General features: G+C 43.9%; 1 protein-coding gene across 1 annotated transcript in view; it reads left to right on the plus strand.

Annotated features, from left to right (window-relative positions):
• LOC310773160 (1-phosphatidylinositol 4,5-bisphosphate phosphodiesterase gamma-2-like) overlaps positions 1 to 18,453 on the plus strand; it is a gene marked incomplete at its 3' end in the record, with an annotated part of 88,753 nt that overhangs the window by 7,571 nt on the left and 62,729 nt on the right. Inside the window, exons 4-5 of the mRNA XM_083633070.1 lie at positions 1,827 to 1,949; positions 14,728 to 14,908. Of these exons, the coding sequence (XP_083489196.1) occupies positions 1,827 to 1,949; positions 14,728 to 14,908 (304 nt within the window). The remainder of the gene's footprint in view (positions 1 to 1,826; positions 1,950 to 14,727; positions 14,909 to 18,453) is intronic.

Below are 18,453 nucleotides of genomic sequence, written 5' to 3' on the forward strand. Positions count from 1 at the left end.
CAGGGGTGTCAAACTCATTTTAGTTCACAGGCCAACTGGGACCCAATTTGGTCTCAAGTGGGCCAGACAAAGACAATCAATGCACAATAACCTAAACGACAACACCTCCAAATGTTCCCGTTTATTTCAGCGTAAAGAATTAGGCCTACAGGTACATTTTAAGAACAAGGTTTCACATGGTTATCTCCACTACCATAGGCCTATCATATCATATCAAATCAAATCAAATCAAATCAAATCAAATCAAATCAAATCATATCAAATCTACTGGCTGTAACTGTGCATTACAATTGATGATAACTGTGCAATTCTTCTCTGTATTCAAGGGTAATGAAAATAGTTTACCATTTACTGATGCATGGGAAAACACAGAAAAACTTAATATTGTATCTTCCTCATGAAATAATAATAAAACCTGGTACGATCAATTTTAGGTGTCAAATCCTGAGCTTGAAAAATTGGATTCAGTGCAATTTTCACACTTTGCAAAGTCATCCTGTGAGCAGGATTGGACCCTTAGGTGTGCCGGTTCTGGCCCCCGGGTCGTATCTTTGACACCCCTGTGCTAGGTGAAGCATTTCTATCTCTTGTTAGTGGTAGTGTTTCTCAAAGTGACGACTAAATTTCCTATAAACCCTGTTGCTTCCTGCCCCCGACCAGAGACCATCTATGACGGCACTTCAGTCAAATTCCTGTATCTGTGTCACATGGGTTTTGTCACTGCTACACCAATTATGAGACTAGCAGCAGGTCCTGAGTCTATTTGAGTCAATGGGAGAAGTGAATGTGATCTCAGATTATGACTGATTCTTTTGCACCATAGTCACCAAAGTAAATATTGGACCCGTGGTTTCCACAAGCCACATATCTTCTGAACATTCTGACACTAAAATGACATTTTTCGAGATTTGGCAACATGAGCTAAAGTTAGCAGGTAGTGATTAGCTAAAGCTACATGTGAAGTTCACAGATGTAGTAACAAAATCTGTGGTTGGATTTTTTCCCCCCAGCGGATATCTTAATGACAACTACTGTAGATTGAGCTAACAAAGGGACATCTTGCGTTTATAGTGTGTATTCACTTTTGGGAACTCACTATCTCTATCTCAAGTTAGCTTGCTAATGTAGGTCAGCACAACACTTCAAGGGGAGAGGTGACCACGCCCATTTAGGAGAATGGAAGAGTATATTATTTCATACTATTGGCGGAGCCTGCAATGAGCAATCTCTATATATCTCTGGATCAACATGTTGGATTTTTCCATCGGCCTTTCACAGCTTCCTCCATCTGCTGTTGCCAGAAACTCTGGAAGAACAGCGCCCTCTTCCTGTTTTGTGCTGTAAAGCAATCCAGCAGATTTCCCTCCAAATCTGAACCACACAATGTAAAATGCAGTGCAGAGGCCGGTATGAGGTATGAGGCTGCCTGCAGTCTTCTTGGCGATGGTCGTGTTTGTTCCAGTAATATCCCAATGTCTCAAAATGTACGTGGCAATGTTTTATTGATGTTAAAATGCTACATGTACACCTTACACACACTATGACGCATGGACGCACGCACACGCACACGCACACGCACACACACACCTACACACCTACTGTACACACACACACACACACACACACACACACACACACACACACGCACACACGCACACACACACACACACACACACACACACACACACCTACACACCTACTGTACACACACACACACACACACACGCACACGCACGCACACGCACACACACACACACACACACACACACACACACACACACACACACACACACACATCATAACCTTGTCCTGTGTTTGTGTTGCAGGTGGTTCTACAGTAACCTGAGCAGAGGGGAGGCAGAGGAGTACTTGCTAAGGATTCCCAGAGACGGAGCTTTCCTCATCCGACAGAGAGAGGGAGAAGCAGACTCCTATGCCATCACATTCAGGTACCATGACACCTCTAATTATCTCACTTATCTTTATCAAAACATTCCATACTGTGTGATGCAGAATTGAATGTCACTGTGACTGTGATTGTTTATTGATCCATGTAGGTAAAGAACTAGACCAGGGCTCACCAAATATCCTAAAACAGGGGTTTTCAAAGTCTGAGGCCGTGGGCCTCCCCTCAAACAAAGCGTGGGGACAAATTATCTATGAAAATGCTCTTGACTTAAAAAAAAACTTTTTTGACAACAAAGTCCCTGTAAATTCCAGGATGCCTATGGGATAGTGATTATGGTAACAATTGTTTGATCTCAACAATTGAGACAAGATGGCTTCAAACTATAAAAAAGGTCTGTCTGAAGGCATTTATTTGTTCATGACTCTGAGAAAGTAAAATTCCTCAATACTACTGTATCTCTGAAGTCTGAACTATCTCTTTAACCAAATCATCCACATTTAGACTATTCTATGTGATTTCATTTTGATAACTAATGTAATAACTAATGTAATATTTTTTCCACTTCCATTCACTGAGCCTCCCCTGATACTCTTTAGAGCTCCCCTGGGGAGGCCCATCTCCCATTTTGAAAACATATGTCCTAATAACAGGCAGCGCAACTGCAAATGGCTGTGAAATAGGCAGGGGCGGTTTTAGGATGACACCTTTGGGTGGGCTCAGCCCCCAAAGAATGAACTCTGAACTCCGCTCCATGAAAACCAAAGGTCGGCAACTCGAGAGACTCCATAAAAAGACTGGTCTCACCATCCACCACGACATGTACAAAACTCACATTTCTCAATATAAGGACTCCATTGCACATTCCAAATCCACTTACTACTCTGGTCTCATCTGTTCCAACCACGGCAACTCCAAGACACTCTTTTCACTCCTTAACAGAATTCTCCAACCCCCAGATTCCCTACCCCCCCACCTGTACTCAACGGACACCTGTAACTCCCTCCTTCTGTTTTTCAATGAGAAAATCGAGAAAATCCACCAGCATTTGAGTCCTATTCCCTCACCTCCCTCCTCTGAACCTCTTCCCTACAGTCTCCCATTTTCTTCTTTCCAACTTCCTGATCCCTCTGCAATCTATGACCTCATCCATAAATCCAAGCCATCCACAAGCCAGCTAGATCCCCTCCCTACAGCCTTGGTCATATCCTGCCTCTCCTCACTACTCCCTCCTATTCTTGTCCACAGCCTTGTCACTTCCCGCATCGATTACTGTAACTCCCTCCTCTTTGGTCTCCCTCAGAAATCCCTCCATAAGCTCCAACTGGTCCAGAACCCAGCCGCCCGCATCATCTCCAAAACCCCCTCCTTCCGTCACATTACCCCTGTCCTACAGCAACTCCATTGGCTCCCGGTTAAATTCCGCATTGACTTTAAAATCCTCCTGCACACATTCAAAGCCATCCACAACCTCGCCCCTCCTTATCTGTCTGACCTTCTCCTCACTGCCACCTCTACCCGCTCCCTCAGATCCTCCTCCTCCATCCATCTCACTGTCCCTTCTGCCTGGCTCACCACCATGGGGAGCAGAGCTTTCAGCCGCTCTGCTCCCAAACTCTGGAACTCACTCCCTCCTGACATCCGCAATATTGACACCCTCCCCCTGTTCAAATCCAGCCTCAAAACTCACCTTTTCAAATCAACATACTCCCTGTAATTTCCATGGTGTTTTCTTTGTTTACTGTTTAGTTTCTTTGTTTTTGTTTTATCTTTTTTCCCTTGCACTCTCTTATATTTTATATTGTTTCCTTGTATCTGTTGCTCTGCATCTAAAAAATCTAAATCTAAATCTAAATCATCTAAATCTCTGGGCACGGTGGCTCAGTGGTAGAGCTGTCGCCTCGCAGTCAGAAGGTCCTGAGTTCGATTCTCGCCTGGGACACTGTGGGCGCTGTGGTTGTGTTCCCCCCCATATCTTCAGTGCCTACTGCCCAGGTGGGGTATCTCGTCGTAAGGGCCTTTCTGTCTGTGTGGAGTTTGCATGTTCTCCCCGTGCTCCCCCAGGGGGGTTCCTCCGTATATAACCCCCCCCCCCTCCCCCCCCATTAAAAACATGCAGAAGATCAGATCGTCATCGTCATCCGACCAGTGACGACAACATCCGAAGTCGGTCCCCGGGCGCTGTACGAGAAAGCGACCACTGCTCCTGGCCTGCCCCCCGGAGGAAAGGACAAAGCCAGGATGGGTTAAATGCAGAGGACAAATTTCACCGGCCACCGTCAGCATGTGTGTGTTGTGGCCCTCCGTGCATGTGTTGATTGTAATCGTGTGACAATAAAGACGGGCTTGTCCGTCTGAAATCGTGATCGTGATTTTAACTCTGTAAAGTGTCCTTGAGTGACCTGAAAGGCGCTTTTAAATAAAATGCATTATTATTATTATTATTATTATATGGTGGACCACAGACTCCCTATGGGGGTCCGGGGGCATGCCTCCCCTGGATAAAATGTTGTACATTTTAGAGTAAAAATCAATCTGGTGCACTTTGAAATCAAAATGAAGAGAGTAGATCTATGAAGAAAGCTTAATCAATGTATCAGATTCACTCTTCTTCTTCTTCTTCTTCTTCTTCTTCTTCTTCTTCCTTCTTCTTCTTACGATACGATACGATACGATACAACTTTATTGTCAGCAGGCTGAAATTTGTTTTGCATCCAATGGCATTCTCCGTTCAAGAGTTACACATGAAAAACATGAAGACATGAAAGTTACACATGAAAGACACAACAGACAAAGACAAGACATCCAGAACTAATCCACAGAATTACAGAAGGCAAGCAGTTCAAGAAGTTAACCTGTTCTGATTGAGCAGACCAATAGACTGGTGTACAAAAGAATTCTTCAGTCTATTGCGTCTAAATTTTGGGACTCTAAAGCGTCTCCTGGAGGGCAACAGTTGGTATTCTCCATTCAGAACATGCAAGGGGTCCGAGGATATACTGGTAGCTAGTCTAAGCATGCTTTTGATTTGAGCTTCTTTAAAAGAGTGAAACACAGACTCTACAGGCTGGCCAATAATCTTAGCACAGATTTTTAACTGGCTAAAAAACTTGGTTTTCAGGGAAACCGATAGGCTGTTGAACCAAGCCGTACTACAGTACAACATGACGCTCTGAGTAACAGAGGTAAAGAAAAGTGACAGAATCTGACTATAGCACCAAAGGATCTAAGTCTACGGAGCGAGTAAATTCGCTTCTGAATCTTCTTACAGATAAATTCTATGTGAGGGATCCATGACAGGGCAGCATCTATCATCACTCCTAAATATTTATAAGAGGGGACCTGTTTGATACTCTCATTATGAATGATGACTGGGGGTAGCTGACAGTCAGGGGGAATGCCAAAAATGATCTCCTCTGTCTTCCTGGTGTTGATTACAAGAGCATTTTTGTCGCACCATTCCACAAGCTGGTCTACACTTAACTGGTACTGGCTTCGGTCGTCACTTTCCGTCAGCAGGGATATCAGAGTAGAGTCATCTGAATATTTTAAGAGAAACTGATTTGCCTCACTGGTGGTACAATCGGACGTGTAGAGAGTGAACAGTACTGGCGAGCTGATGCAACCCTGCGGTGCACCAACTCTGAACTCCGCTCCATGAAAACCAAAGGTCGGCAACTCGAGAGACTCCATAAAAAGACTGGTCTCACCATCCACCACGACATGTACAAAACTCACATTTCTCAATATAAGGACTCCATTGCACATTCCAAATGCACTTACTACTCTGGTCTCATCTGTTCCAACCACGGCAACTCCAAGACACTCTTTTCACTCCTTAACAGAATTCTCCAACCCCCAGATTCCCTACCCCCCCACCTGTACTCAACGGACACCTGTAACTTCCTCCTTCTGTTTTTCAATGAGAAAATCGAGAAAATCCACCAGCATTTGAGTCCTATTCCCTCACCTCCCTCCTCTGAACCTCTTCCCTACAGTCTCCCATTTTCTTCTTTCCAACTTCCTGATCCCTCTGCAATCTATGACCTCATCCATAAATCCAAGCCATCCACAAGCCAGCTAGATCCCCTCCCTACAGCCTTGGTCATATCCTGCCTCTCCTCACTACTCCCTCCTATTCTTGTCCACAGCCTTGTCACTTCCCGCATCGATTACTGTAACTCCCTCCTCTTTGGTCTCCCTCAGAAATCCCTCCATAAGCTCCAACTGGTCCAGAACCCAGCCGCCCGCATCATCTCCAAAACCCCCTCCTTCCGTCACATTACCCCTGTCCTACAGCAACTCCATTGGCTCCCGGTTAAATTCCGCATTGACTTTAAAATCCTCCTGCACACATTCAAAGCCATCCACAACCTCGCCCCTCCTTATCTGTCTGACCTTCTCCTCACTGCCACCTCTACCCGCTCCCTCAGATCCTCCTCCTCCATCCATCTCACTGTCCCTTCTGCCTGGCTCACCACCATGGGGAGCAGAGCTTTCAGCCGCTCTGCTCCCAAACTCTGGAACTCACTCCCTCCTGACATCCGCAATATTGACACCCTCCCCCTGTTCAAATCCAGCCTCAAAACTCACCTTTTCAAATCAACATACTCCCTGTAATTTCCATGGTGTTTTCTTTGTTTACTGTTTAGTTTCTTTGTTTTTGTTTTATCTTTTTTCCCTTGCACTCTCTTATATTTTATATTGTTTCCTTGTATCTGTTGCTCTGCATCTAAAAAATCTAAATCTAAATCTAAATCATCTAAATCTCTGGGCACGGTGGCTCAGTGGTAGAGCTGTCGCCTCGCAGTCAGAAGGTCCTGAGTTCGATTCTCGCCTGGGACACTGTGGGCGCTGTGGTTGTGTTCCCCCCCATATCTTCAGTGCCTACTGCCCAGGTGGGGTATCTCGTCGTAAGGGCCTTTCTGTCTGTGTGGAGTTTGCATGTTCTCCCCGTGCTCCCCCAGGGGGGTTCCTCCGTATATAACCCCCCCCCCCCCCCCCCCCCCCCATTAAAAACATGCAGAAGATCAGATCGTCATCGTCATCCGACCAGTGACGACAACATCCGAAGTCGGTCCCCGGGCGCTGTACGAGAAAGCGACCACTGCTCCTGGCCTGCCCCCCGGAGGAAAGGACAAAGCCAGGATGGGTTAAATGCAGAGGACAAATTTCACCGGCCACCGTCAGCATGTGTGTGTTGTGGCCCTCCGTGCATGTGTTGATTGTAATCGTGTGACAATAAAGACGGGCTTGTCCGTCTGAAATCGTGATCGTGATTTTAACTCTGTAAAGTGTCCTTGAGTGACCTGAAAGGCGCTTTTAAATAAAATGCATTATTATTATTATTATTATTATATGGTGGACCACAGACTCCCTATGGGGGTCCGGGGGCATGCCTCCCCTGGATAAAATGTTGTACATTTTAGAGTAAAAATCAATCTGGTGCACTTTGAAATCAAAATGAAGAGAGTAGATCTATGAAGAAAGCTTAATCAATGTATCAGATTCACTCTTCTTCTTCTTCTTCTTCTTCTTCTTCTTCTTCTTCTTCTTCTTCTTCCTTCTTCTTCTTACGATACGATACGATACGATACAACTTTATTGTCAGCAGGCTGAAATTTGTTTTGCATCCAATGGCATTCTCCGTTCAAGAGTTACACATGAAAAACATGAAGACATGAAAGTTACACATGAAAGACACAACAGACAAAGACAAGACATCCAGAACTAATCCACAGAATTACAGAAGGCAAGCAGTTCAAGAAGTTAACCTGTTCTGATTGAGCAGACCAATAGACTGGTGTACAAAAGAATTCTTCAGTCTATTGCGTCTAAATTTTGGGACTCTAAAGCGTCTCCTGGAGGGCAACAGTTGGTATTCTCCATTCAGAACATGCAAGGGGTCCGAGGATATACTGGTAGCTAGTCTAAGCATGCTTTTGATTTGAGCTTCTTTAAAAGAGTGAAACACAGACTCTACAGGCTGGCCAATAATCTTAGCACAGATTTTTAACTGGCTAAAAAACTTGGTTTTCAGGGAAACCGATAGGCTGTTGAACCAAGCCGTACTACAGTACAACATGACGCTCTGAGTAACAGAGGTAAAGAAAAGTGACAGAATCTGACTACTAGCACCAAAGGATCTAAGTCTACGGAGCGAGTAAATTCGCTTCTGAATCTTCTTACAGATAAATTCTATGTGAGGGATCCATGACAGGGCAGCATCTATCATCACTCCTAAATATTTATAAGAGGGGACCTGTTTGATACTCTCATTATGAATGATGACTGGGGGTAGCTGACAGTCAGGGGGAATGCCAAAAATGATCTCCTCTGTCTTCCTGGTGTTGATTACAAGAGCATTTTTGTCGCACCATTCCACAAGCTGGTCTACACTTAACTGGTACTGGCTTCGGTCGTCACTTTCCGTCAGCAGGGATATCAGAGTAGAGTCATCTGAATATTTTAAGAGAAACTGATTTGCCTCACTGGTGGTACAATCGGACGTGTAGAGAGTGAACAGTACTGGCGAGCTGATGCAACCCTGCGGTGCACCAACCCTGGTCCTGATGGGAGAGGAGAGTGTTCCATTCACATTTACACACTGAGTTCTGGCAGTAAGGAAGGTGTGATAGAAGTGGATGATGTATGGGTTAACCTGTAACTTCAGCATTTTAGAGATGAGTAGAGCCGGCTGAATTGTATTGAAAGCGGATGAAAAATCTAGGAAGAGACCTCTGGCATATGACTTCGGATTGTCAAGGTGTTTGGAGATGAGATGTATGAGTGTGACCACTGCATCCCCTGTACTACGACCCTGCTTGTAAGCAAATTGAAAAGGGTCCTGTGAGTTTAGTATGGCACTGTTGAGATGATGGACCATAATTTTCTCCAGTGATTTCATGATGACAGAAGTTAATGCTATTGGCCGGTAATCATTTAGCTCTTTGGGGTTTTTTTCCTTAGGGAGTGGTTTTATGTGGGCTGTCAACCAGAGTTGTGGGGTGGTATGGGGATTGTCGGCTATGTATTGAAGAATTGGTTGCCAGACGGGGGCCAATTCTGTAGCAAAGGTTTTAAGGACAAAGGGGCTGATCAAATCGGGGCCCATAGCTTTCCTAGCATTAAGATGCTGGAAAGTGCGTCTAACTTCACTCTCAGTAATAATGATCCTGTCTTCACTAGACAACATGGCATCTTTCAGCAGATCATCACAATTATCAGGTTTATTTGACTCAAAGCGGGAAAATAATCTATTAAGTTCATTCGCAAATGTCAGTTCATTGTCCATCACAATCGGTTTGTTAGAGGATGACTGTCCAGTCATTCTCTTCATTGTGTCCCAGAGTCTTTTCGGGTTGTTCGCGTTGAAAGAGTCCTCCAGTCGCTGTCTGTGTGTGTTTTTGGCATCCCTAAGTTTTTTCTTCACATTCTTGTCCAGCTCTCTGAGTTTGGCCACGTCCTTGTTCTTAAAGGCAATTTTCCTATCATTGATATCCATTTTAATGTCCTTTGTCACATACAGTTTGTTATTTGGGAAAATCTTTATTTTCTTAGTAGGGATATTGTCCTGCACACAGAAGTTAATGTAGTCACTGGTTACAGTGGTTGTTTCATCTACAGAGCTACTATGAAACGTCTCCCACACTGTGGAGTCAAAACAGGCTTTTAGTTTATCAACAGACAATTGGACTCGAGTCATAGGGACTCGGACTCGAGTCGACTCGAGTCGCAAATTTGACGACTTCCGACTCGACTCGGACTTGGAAGGTAAATACTTGAAACTCGACTCGGACTTGGAAGAAAATGACTCGAAACTCGACTCGGACTTGTGACAAGATCAGCCGAGTGCACCAGCTGGGCGTACGCCTAGGTGTAACGGGGTCATCCCTATGTTCCCCGGGTCCTATGTTCCCCGGGTCCTATGTTCCCCGCTTTTCCCAAATAGGGTCCTATGTTCCCCGCTATGTTCCCTGGGAGAGGTTAGGTTTTGGGTTAGGGTCTGGGGGAGGTTAGGTTTAGGGTTAGTGAAAAACGGGGAATATAGAACCCGGGGAACATAGAACCCGGGGAACATAGACATGATCCCGGTGTAACGCTACGTCCGATGTAGAACTCAAAGTTACGACTAACTTAATTGTATGACTAGTGCACCATGTAGAGCCCTGTATGCGCTGCGCCTGGGTGTAACTTTTACGTCTGGTATGGAGCAGGCGTAAAAGTTACACCCAAGCCGTACTCACTGACAGCTGTCTCATCTTGATCTGCGCTGTTGGGACTGACAGCTCTGTGCTGTCAGTGCCGTTCAGTCCTGTGATGCGGGGGAATCTTCTCCAAAAATATAGATCGATATGTGCTGTAAATAGACGTTTTGGGCGCAGGACCTCCGCTCGTCGGCGGGTTTTTAAAAGCTGATGCGTCGGAAGATCTTTCCATTTCTTCCTGACTTCGTCAACTGCCCGCAGTGCGCAGTCTGCCATCGCATTCAGTACTGATTGCACTTGTGCTCAAATTCCATGCATCTTGTTTCTGTGTGTTTGTGTTGGCGCTGTTAAATTGAGCTGTGAGAACGTTTCTATGCTTTGAATACAACTCTATAAGTTTGAGCTGAGTTGGAGCTGTCTGTCAGCTGTCTCGAGTTCGTCTGAGAGAAGTGTGTTGCTTGGCAACAAGCACGTATTCACGTGAACGCGCACGTCCGCAGCCTAAAGACTGGGCGCAGCTACGACCATGGTAAGTCAGTCTTGGTGCACTCGGTGTAAATTCACACACGTGATTAATAACCTTATAGGCTTTTTATATTTTACTGGAGGACGTGCCTTGTCATTTTTTCTAACCTGTGACTCGACTTGACATAACCTGTGACTCGACTCGACTTGTGAGGGACTTGAATTGACAATCTTTGACTCGACTTGACTTGACATAACCTATGACTCGACTCGAGACTTGACTTGAAATAACACTGTGACTTGACTTGACTTGACTTGCCGACAAAAGGAAAGACTTGGGACTTGCTTGAGACTCGGGACCAATTGACTTGAGACTCGCTTGGGACTCGGATCAGAGGGACTTGGACAATTGTCTGTTTATCAATGCTCTCAGGGGACCATTTCTTAATTTCTCTCATTTCTGGTTTACTGCTTTTAAGCGTAGTTTTGTAGGTAGGAATCAAGTACACCACGTTATGGTCAGAATTAGCAATAGGGGGTCTTATTCTAGATTCATATGCTGCTTTCACATTCACATAGCATTTGTCAAGGATTTTATCCTTTCTAGTGGGATTTTTAACGTATTGACAGAAACCAGGCAAGGTGCTGTCCAAGTAACAGTGGTTCAAGTCCCCCAGGACGATAGCTGGTGCGTCGGGGTAACTCTGCTGCAGTCTATGTACACAGTCTGCTATGGTAGCAGCAGCTTGTGCAGCTCTGCCGCTCGGCGGAACGTAGGCTACACACAACAGGATACTCCCAAACTCCCGGGGTAGATAGAACGGTCTTAAGCTCAAACAGAGCATCTCCACATTTGGATCGCATAATGTTTCTTTCACAGTAAACTGGCGACACCAGAGGTCGTTTACATAGACGCATAGACCGCCTCCTTTGCTTTTTCCCGAGTTAGTGTCTCTGTTGGCCCGTATGAGAGTAAAACCACTAATCTCAAACAGTGAGTCGGGTGCGTCCGGTTGAAGCCAGCTTTCCGTGAAACAAAGTAGAGATGCCTCACGGAATTCGGAGCAGTACCTTGCGTAGGCTCGGATCTCGTCCACCTTGTTGTTCAACGAGCGTAGGTTGCTGAGGATGATTGAAGGGAGCGGCGGTCTGGTGTACCTGCGCCGCAGGCGATTTCGTATCCCACCTCTTCTTCCTCGTTTCCTCCGGGCGACTGGCCTTCTCAGCTCGGGTGGAATACTATCCAAAATCACCGGTGGTAAACGGTGCTTTCTGTCCCCTGAGTTCGATGGGTATCGTAACTCCAACAGGACATCCCGATTGTAGGAGAGGCTTGATCGACCACACCTGTCCATGTCGGCGTTCAGGTGAATTGTTTGTACAGAACATAGTCTCCAAAGGGCGCCGATCCCCAGCAAAATCAGTGTAATCCACGGATAGTTCATTTTACACACTTAAACAGTCATGAAAGACTACGAAAAAGACAACAAATAGACAGGTTACGAAAAGAAAAGACTTGAATGGAGAAGCCAGGACGCGGTTCGCAGCCGAGCAGCGCACCGGTAGGCGTGTTACGTTCTTCTTCTTCTTCTTCTTCTTCTTCTTCTTCTTCTTCTTCTTCTTCTTCTTCTTCTTCTTCTTCTTCTTCTGTGTGTGTGTCAGATACAGCTTCTTCTCACAGTTCCTCTGTTCTCCACCTCCACACAAAATCAATAAAACGATAATCTAAGAGTGACTTGAGGTTAATGAGGTACCAAAGAAGTTAAAGGAATTAACTTTATAAACTGTATGGCAACCATGAATAAAGCTAACCTCCACACATAGCAAGCAACACTGCAACAGGCATATCAGTGGCTATTCTAAACATAGGCTACGATTTAACACATGACCAAAATGGCTGGCCACTTAGCATTATTCTAGTGTGCATTTGCATATCAACAGACTCATTAACAAACAGCTTAGCACTAGTAGCCTAGTTTACACCTCAGCTCAGTAGCCCCACAATGGGTTACATGCTGCCACTCCGACGTGCTGCCACTCCGAAATATCGGCACTCCGAAATATTGCCACTCAGAAATCCCACCACTCCGATTTCCATAAGGTCCGCCACTCCGAACTTGATTTGACTGTCTGTGAAAGCTGCTGTATAAACATAACTTATTTATTTACTTAGTGGTGAAAGGAAAACCGAGGCGGTGTGCAGCGTGTCGGTGGAGCTAACCTCTCCCAGCCCCACGCCAAACCTAACCTCCCCCCATGCCTGAACCTAACCTCCCCCAGACCCTAACCCAAAACCTAACCTCTCCCACCCCCACGCCTAAACCTAAGGTCGGCATAGCGGGTGGACACTACAAAAACAGTAGTAATCAAGTAGGCTAAATAGCCTTCAGAAAGCATCAGTAAATTTGTGCCCTATTACACAATATCCAAACTTCGGAAGTGCGGCTCCTTTAGAAAAACGAGGAAGGGCCGACATTTCGAATAATGAAGGCAGGAATTTTCGTAATGGTGGGGCCTATGCAAAAAAGGTGAACGACCGCCAGTCCGAATAATGGAAGTTAACGTTCGGAGTGGCAGGGCTTCGGAAAGGCGGACAGTTACCCCCACAATGATGATCACAGGTACCCAATACATTAGATGCATGATGTTGGCCCCATTCACTTCATAGTCAACTCTGGTTGACTAATGAAGAAGTTCATTTACAAAATATAACTTAAAATAAAGACTTCGTTTTTCAACCAACTCAATGATCATGGTAAACACAGTGGCGCCGGAACGAGTTTGCAATAAGGGGGACACAATCTTTTTTTTTTTTTTTTTTTTTTTTTACGAAAATTGACGTTTTTATGGACGTTTGGATGATTTTTAGCCATATTTAGATGAATATCTCATTTTAAATTAACATTAGGATTATACTGTAGTGATGTAATTATTCAGTATTTTTCCTTTTCTCACTCACTTGGTGACCTGCTCTCCCTTTAGGTCATTTTATAATTACACTACAACAGACAGCAACACAGGCAGAAACACTGAACTTATTATTATTATTATTATTATCACTTCGAAACACAGTGCAAAACTTGTCATCTCAACACAAAAATAAAATAACAATAACCGTATACGATTATAGCAGCAGCCAATGACAGTGAGTGCAGTACAGAGTCCAGGTCTGTCTGTCTCTCAGGTGTAATAATCCCACAATGATCACGGCTTTAACAAGTGTCACAGGCTGTGTAAACAGTGTAAAGTGGGCTCTCTGTAACTCGATCCCTGGGTCTGTCTGTCTCAGGTGTAATAATCCCACAACGATCACGGCTTTAACAAGCATCACAGGCTGTGTAAACAGTGTAAAGTGGGCTCTAAGCGTCAGGGGCAGTTGCCCCCTCAGATTAAAAAAAAAAAAAAAAAAAATTTTTAGGGGGACCAAATTTTAAGGGGGACAAAATGTCCCCATGTCCCCCTTGTTCCGGCGCCAGTGGGTAAACACCATGCTCACACCTTACTCACTATAGAAAAGAGACGTAATCTACCTTGGCTTGCTGGTGGTCTCTGTTGTCAGTCTGAGGCTCGCAATGAGAAATAGAACACTTCCTTATTTCTTGGATGATCAATTTTCCAGGAGTGTAGATGAGTAACTTCCTCTAGACCTAACCATATTTTCAAAATAAAGGTTGTATGTTGCATGTACCAATCACCAATATAATTTTTTTTTTTTTTTATGGCTTTAAAGCATGAATGAGAGATGAATAGAGGAGGCCCAGCTATTCTTATTTTTGTAAAAAAATAAAAATACAAAAAAATAAAGTACCCTCTATCTTCCAGGGTCGGCTGAGACTATCTCAGGGTGGGCTTCAGCCCACCCAAAAAGGGTCTAAAACCGCCCCTGGAAATAGGTAATTTGGCAGGCCATTTCAACATTTCTACAAAAAAATCTCAATTGCACATTTATTGCTACTGTATGCTGCTGTGCCACTAGTTAACTCTTCGCGTGCCAGAGCTGGCACCCTGCTGATGCCTGGACTAGACTGACTCGAGTCCTTGCCAGTCTTCTCATCAGATATTGGGTATGGTGACTCCAAAAGGTGGGTATTGGTTTTGGAACTGGTATTGGATCCCAAAAGTCCTGTATCAGTTGAACTTATCTTTCAGAGGCGACAGTAAGGTGAAGCACTGCCGGATTCAGAAGGTGGATGACAAGTACCGGCTGGGGACGACCGCAGAGTTTACGAGCCTGGTGGAACTGGTCAGCTACTTCCGGAAGACTCCGCTGTATCGCAAGATCAAACTACGTTACCCAGTCACCCGGGAGCTGGTGAACCGCTTCAGCACAGTGAGTATACAAAGATAAGAAACTTCAAGTGTTATGGAAATGGATTTCTCACTCCTCATCCGCAATACAACAACAGCATTTCCAGCCAATATTGAAACCAATGAAATGAAGCCAGGTAGCCAGGAAGTTGTCTTAAATGGATGTATTGGCCATAACATATACTCCTGTAAACTTCATTACAGGAGGACTGCGATCATCTTAGTATACATGATGTATAGTACAGAGGTTACAGAATGCAGTAAAGATGTCACAGTTCAATCAGGAGAGACTAGAGACCAATGAATAAAATGATATTTATTACAATAACGTGAATGATGCTTTACAGAAAGAATGATGAGAATAAGGTATTGTTATTAGTCTTTGGCGGTTAGACACCGCAGGGAGATCTTGAGAGAGCTGCATCAGCCCAGATCAGCATCCAGATAAATCCCCCTGTGGAGTCTAGATACTGGTGGTGCTGGTGATCTCCTTCTGAGACTCATCATGATGAGACTCTTCCGACTGAAGAATCGTATAGGTCTGCGATGACCGGGAGGAGAGGGGGAGGAGGAGGGTGCGAGACTGACCGCAGCGGTGTTGAGAGGCTGAATGAGACAGAAAAAAGCATATTTAAGGAAACCGCCTCCAAGCGATTGGCTTACGACAGGGGTGCGAAGCAATGTGATAGGCTTACACTGGAGGTGTGTGGGGTGAGAGGTGATGAGCAGTGATGTGACACTATGCTATTGGTTAAAAGAGACCAGGCGGCAACCAGCTGATTATTCAATTGAAACCTGGAAATTGACAGCTTATGAGCTTGTGAGTAGATTGAAGAGTGGAAATATAAAAAGTGAATTAAGGAAGTGTAAAATGCATATTATAGTCTTCCTGGCTTGAATTTACGTTAGAACTACATTTGTCATGGATTCTTATACTGAGGCAGAGAGAAGAGGAGAGACAAGGGGGCAGGGATGATTAGAAGCACACCGCACACTCTAGATCAGAGGTTCTCAAATGTTTTTCAGCCAATGACCTTTTACAAGATAGAAAATATACCGGGGACCCCCTCATTCTGATTTGTGATTTTGGGCTAAGCTTAATTGTTTCCACGGTAACATGCTTGACTTTTAAATTGATAGGTTTGTTCGATTATAATGTAATCCATGAACCATTTTAGATGTAAAGCATAAAATATTTTGGTTGAACTATGAAGCTAAATTTGCAAAAAAAAAAAAAAAAATCCTGAAAACTTTGCGCGGACCCCCTAGTCCAGGCAAAGTAACTCATTTTGGAACCAAAAAACAAACTAATTGTAAAAGAATTTTTTGCAGCTTAGATCATTTCTATGAGGTGTCCAGAACAACATACTAAAAGTCCTAAGAAATCCTAGTTGAGGAAATATGTTTAATTCTCATCAATCCAAGATGTGTGCCAGTAAGGCCAGACAACAATACACCCCAATGGGGCTATTTTTTTCCTTTACTCCTATCAAAATAAAACTTTATACAATGAAAGTATCCATGAAAAGTAAAAAATTTTGTATTACAAGTTTCTTTGAAAATGAATTTGAATATGCAAATGAGCTATACACTAATCTAATATAGGCTATACCCAAAATATACCCGCATAGGAGTAAACGAAAAAATGAAGCCTATCACAATCAAACCTCACACAGTGAAAGTATACATGAAAAGGAACTTTTTTGTTTTACAAGTTTCTTGGAAAAATCTATTTTAAATATGCAAATGAGCTCAACACTAGGCCTAATTGACTTGTCCAATAAGCCATAAAGTCACAAGTAAAACAGGGGCCAAATAACTAACACATTCATGTCTATTCAGTAAGTTAACCTATGCATAAACAAGATACATTTGAAGTCACTTGCCACACTTACCTGGGTCACTTGCCACAAAAAGACTTATATTGACCTTAAGAATTGATTGCACAATCTTGCCTCCAGTTGCTTTCTAAATTATTATTTTTTATTTTCGAACAAGCCTAACCCAATGACATGACAGAAAGTCAGAATAGCCATCTTAGTCATTAGTAACGTGGTGAGATTACATTTTGGGCTGGTAGATTTACAAATAATTGGTATTGTTGGTAAGATTACAAGATAACAGGCAGAAGTCATTCTTTTTTTCTTTTCTTTTTTCCCCCCGATTTTTTTATCCCATTTTATTCCCCATTAGTGCTCACTTGATTTCTCAATCCTGGTTGCTACTCCATCCTCTGCCGATCTGGGGAGAGCCGAGACTGGCTCCATGCTTCCTCCGAGACATGGGCAGTTAGCCAGCCGCTTCTTTTCACCTGACAGAGGAAGCTTCACCGGTAGGACATAGCACGTGGGAGGTTCACACTATTCCAACCAGTTCCCCTCCCTCTGAACAGGCGCCCTTAACGACCAGAGGAAGAACCACATTAGCAACCAGGATATTGCATGTTTTTGTGAAGGGGGTTCCTATATGAAGGAAACCCCCGGGAGGCACGGGGAGAACATGCAAACTCCACACAGAAAGGCCCTTTTGCCGACCCCACCCGGGCGGTGGGCACTCAAGGACATGCGGACGGGCACGCATTCCTTCAGCGTTCACCTCGTCCCCAGGTGGGAATCGAACCCACGACCTTCGAGCTGTGAGGCGATAGTGCTTACCACTGCACCACCGTACCTCCCTAATGGCAGAAGTCATTCTTACCAACTAAACGATTCACTCTCACACAGAAGACAGATGAAAAACCAGATAGACACACTTTCCAGACATTCCAGCTCTTTAAATAATTTTGCCAGACACCAAAACTGCTTCTCTTTTTGTAGTAAGCAAGTATTTCAGACCAGGCGGGCCACACATCAGACTTCCACCGTTTGTAAAGTAGCTTTGCAGTGTTATGAGAAGCTAGCAACAGCAATATCTAGGCTAGAAACCCAATCGGAACATTTTAAGTTACCAACTCCTTTTTAACTAGACATTTTACTGTAGACACATTTTGCTTAAGGTCAAAACTACTTTTCATCTTGAAGTAGCATCGCATTGCCTTTTTGTGGCAAGTGACCCAGGTAAGTGTGGCAAGTGACTTCATATTTATCTTGTTTATGCATAGGTTAACTTACTGAATAGACATGAATGTGTTAGTTATTTGGCCCCTGTTTTACTTGTGACTTTATGGCTTATTGGACAAGTCAATTAGGCCTAGTGTTGAGCTCATTTGCATATTTAAAATAGATTTTTCCAAGAAACTTGTAAAACAAAAAAGTTCCTTTTCATGTATACTTTCACTGTGTGAGGTTTGATTGTGATAGGCTTCATTTTTTCCTTTACTCCTGGGTAGCCTATATTCGATTAGTGTATAGCTCATTTGCATATTCAAATTCATTTTCAAAGAAACTTGTAATACAAAAATTTTTACTTTTCATGGATACTTTCATTGTATAAAGTTTTATTTTGATAGGAGTAAAGGAAAAAAATAGCCCCATTGGGGTGTATTGTTGTCTGGCCTTATTGGCACACATCTTGGATTGATGAGAATTAAACATATTTCCTCAACTAGGATTTCTTAGGACTTTTAGT

Source organism: Poromitra crassiceps (genome assembly GCF_964638095.1).
Source record: "Poromitra crassiceps genome assembly, chromosome: 3".
NCBI classification, from domain to species: domain Eukaryota; kingdom Metazoa; phylum Chordata; class Actinopteri; order Beryciformes; family Melamphaidae; genus Poromitra; species Poromitra crassiceps.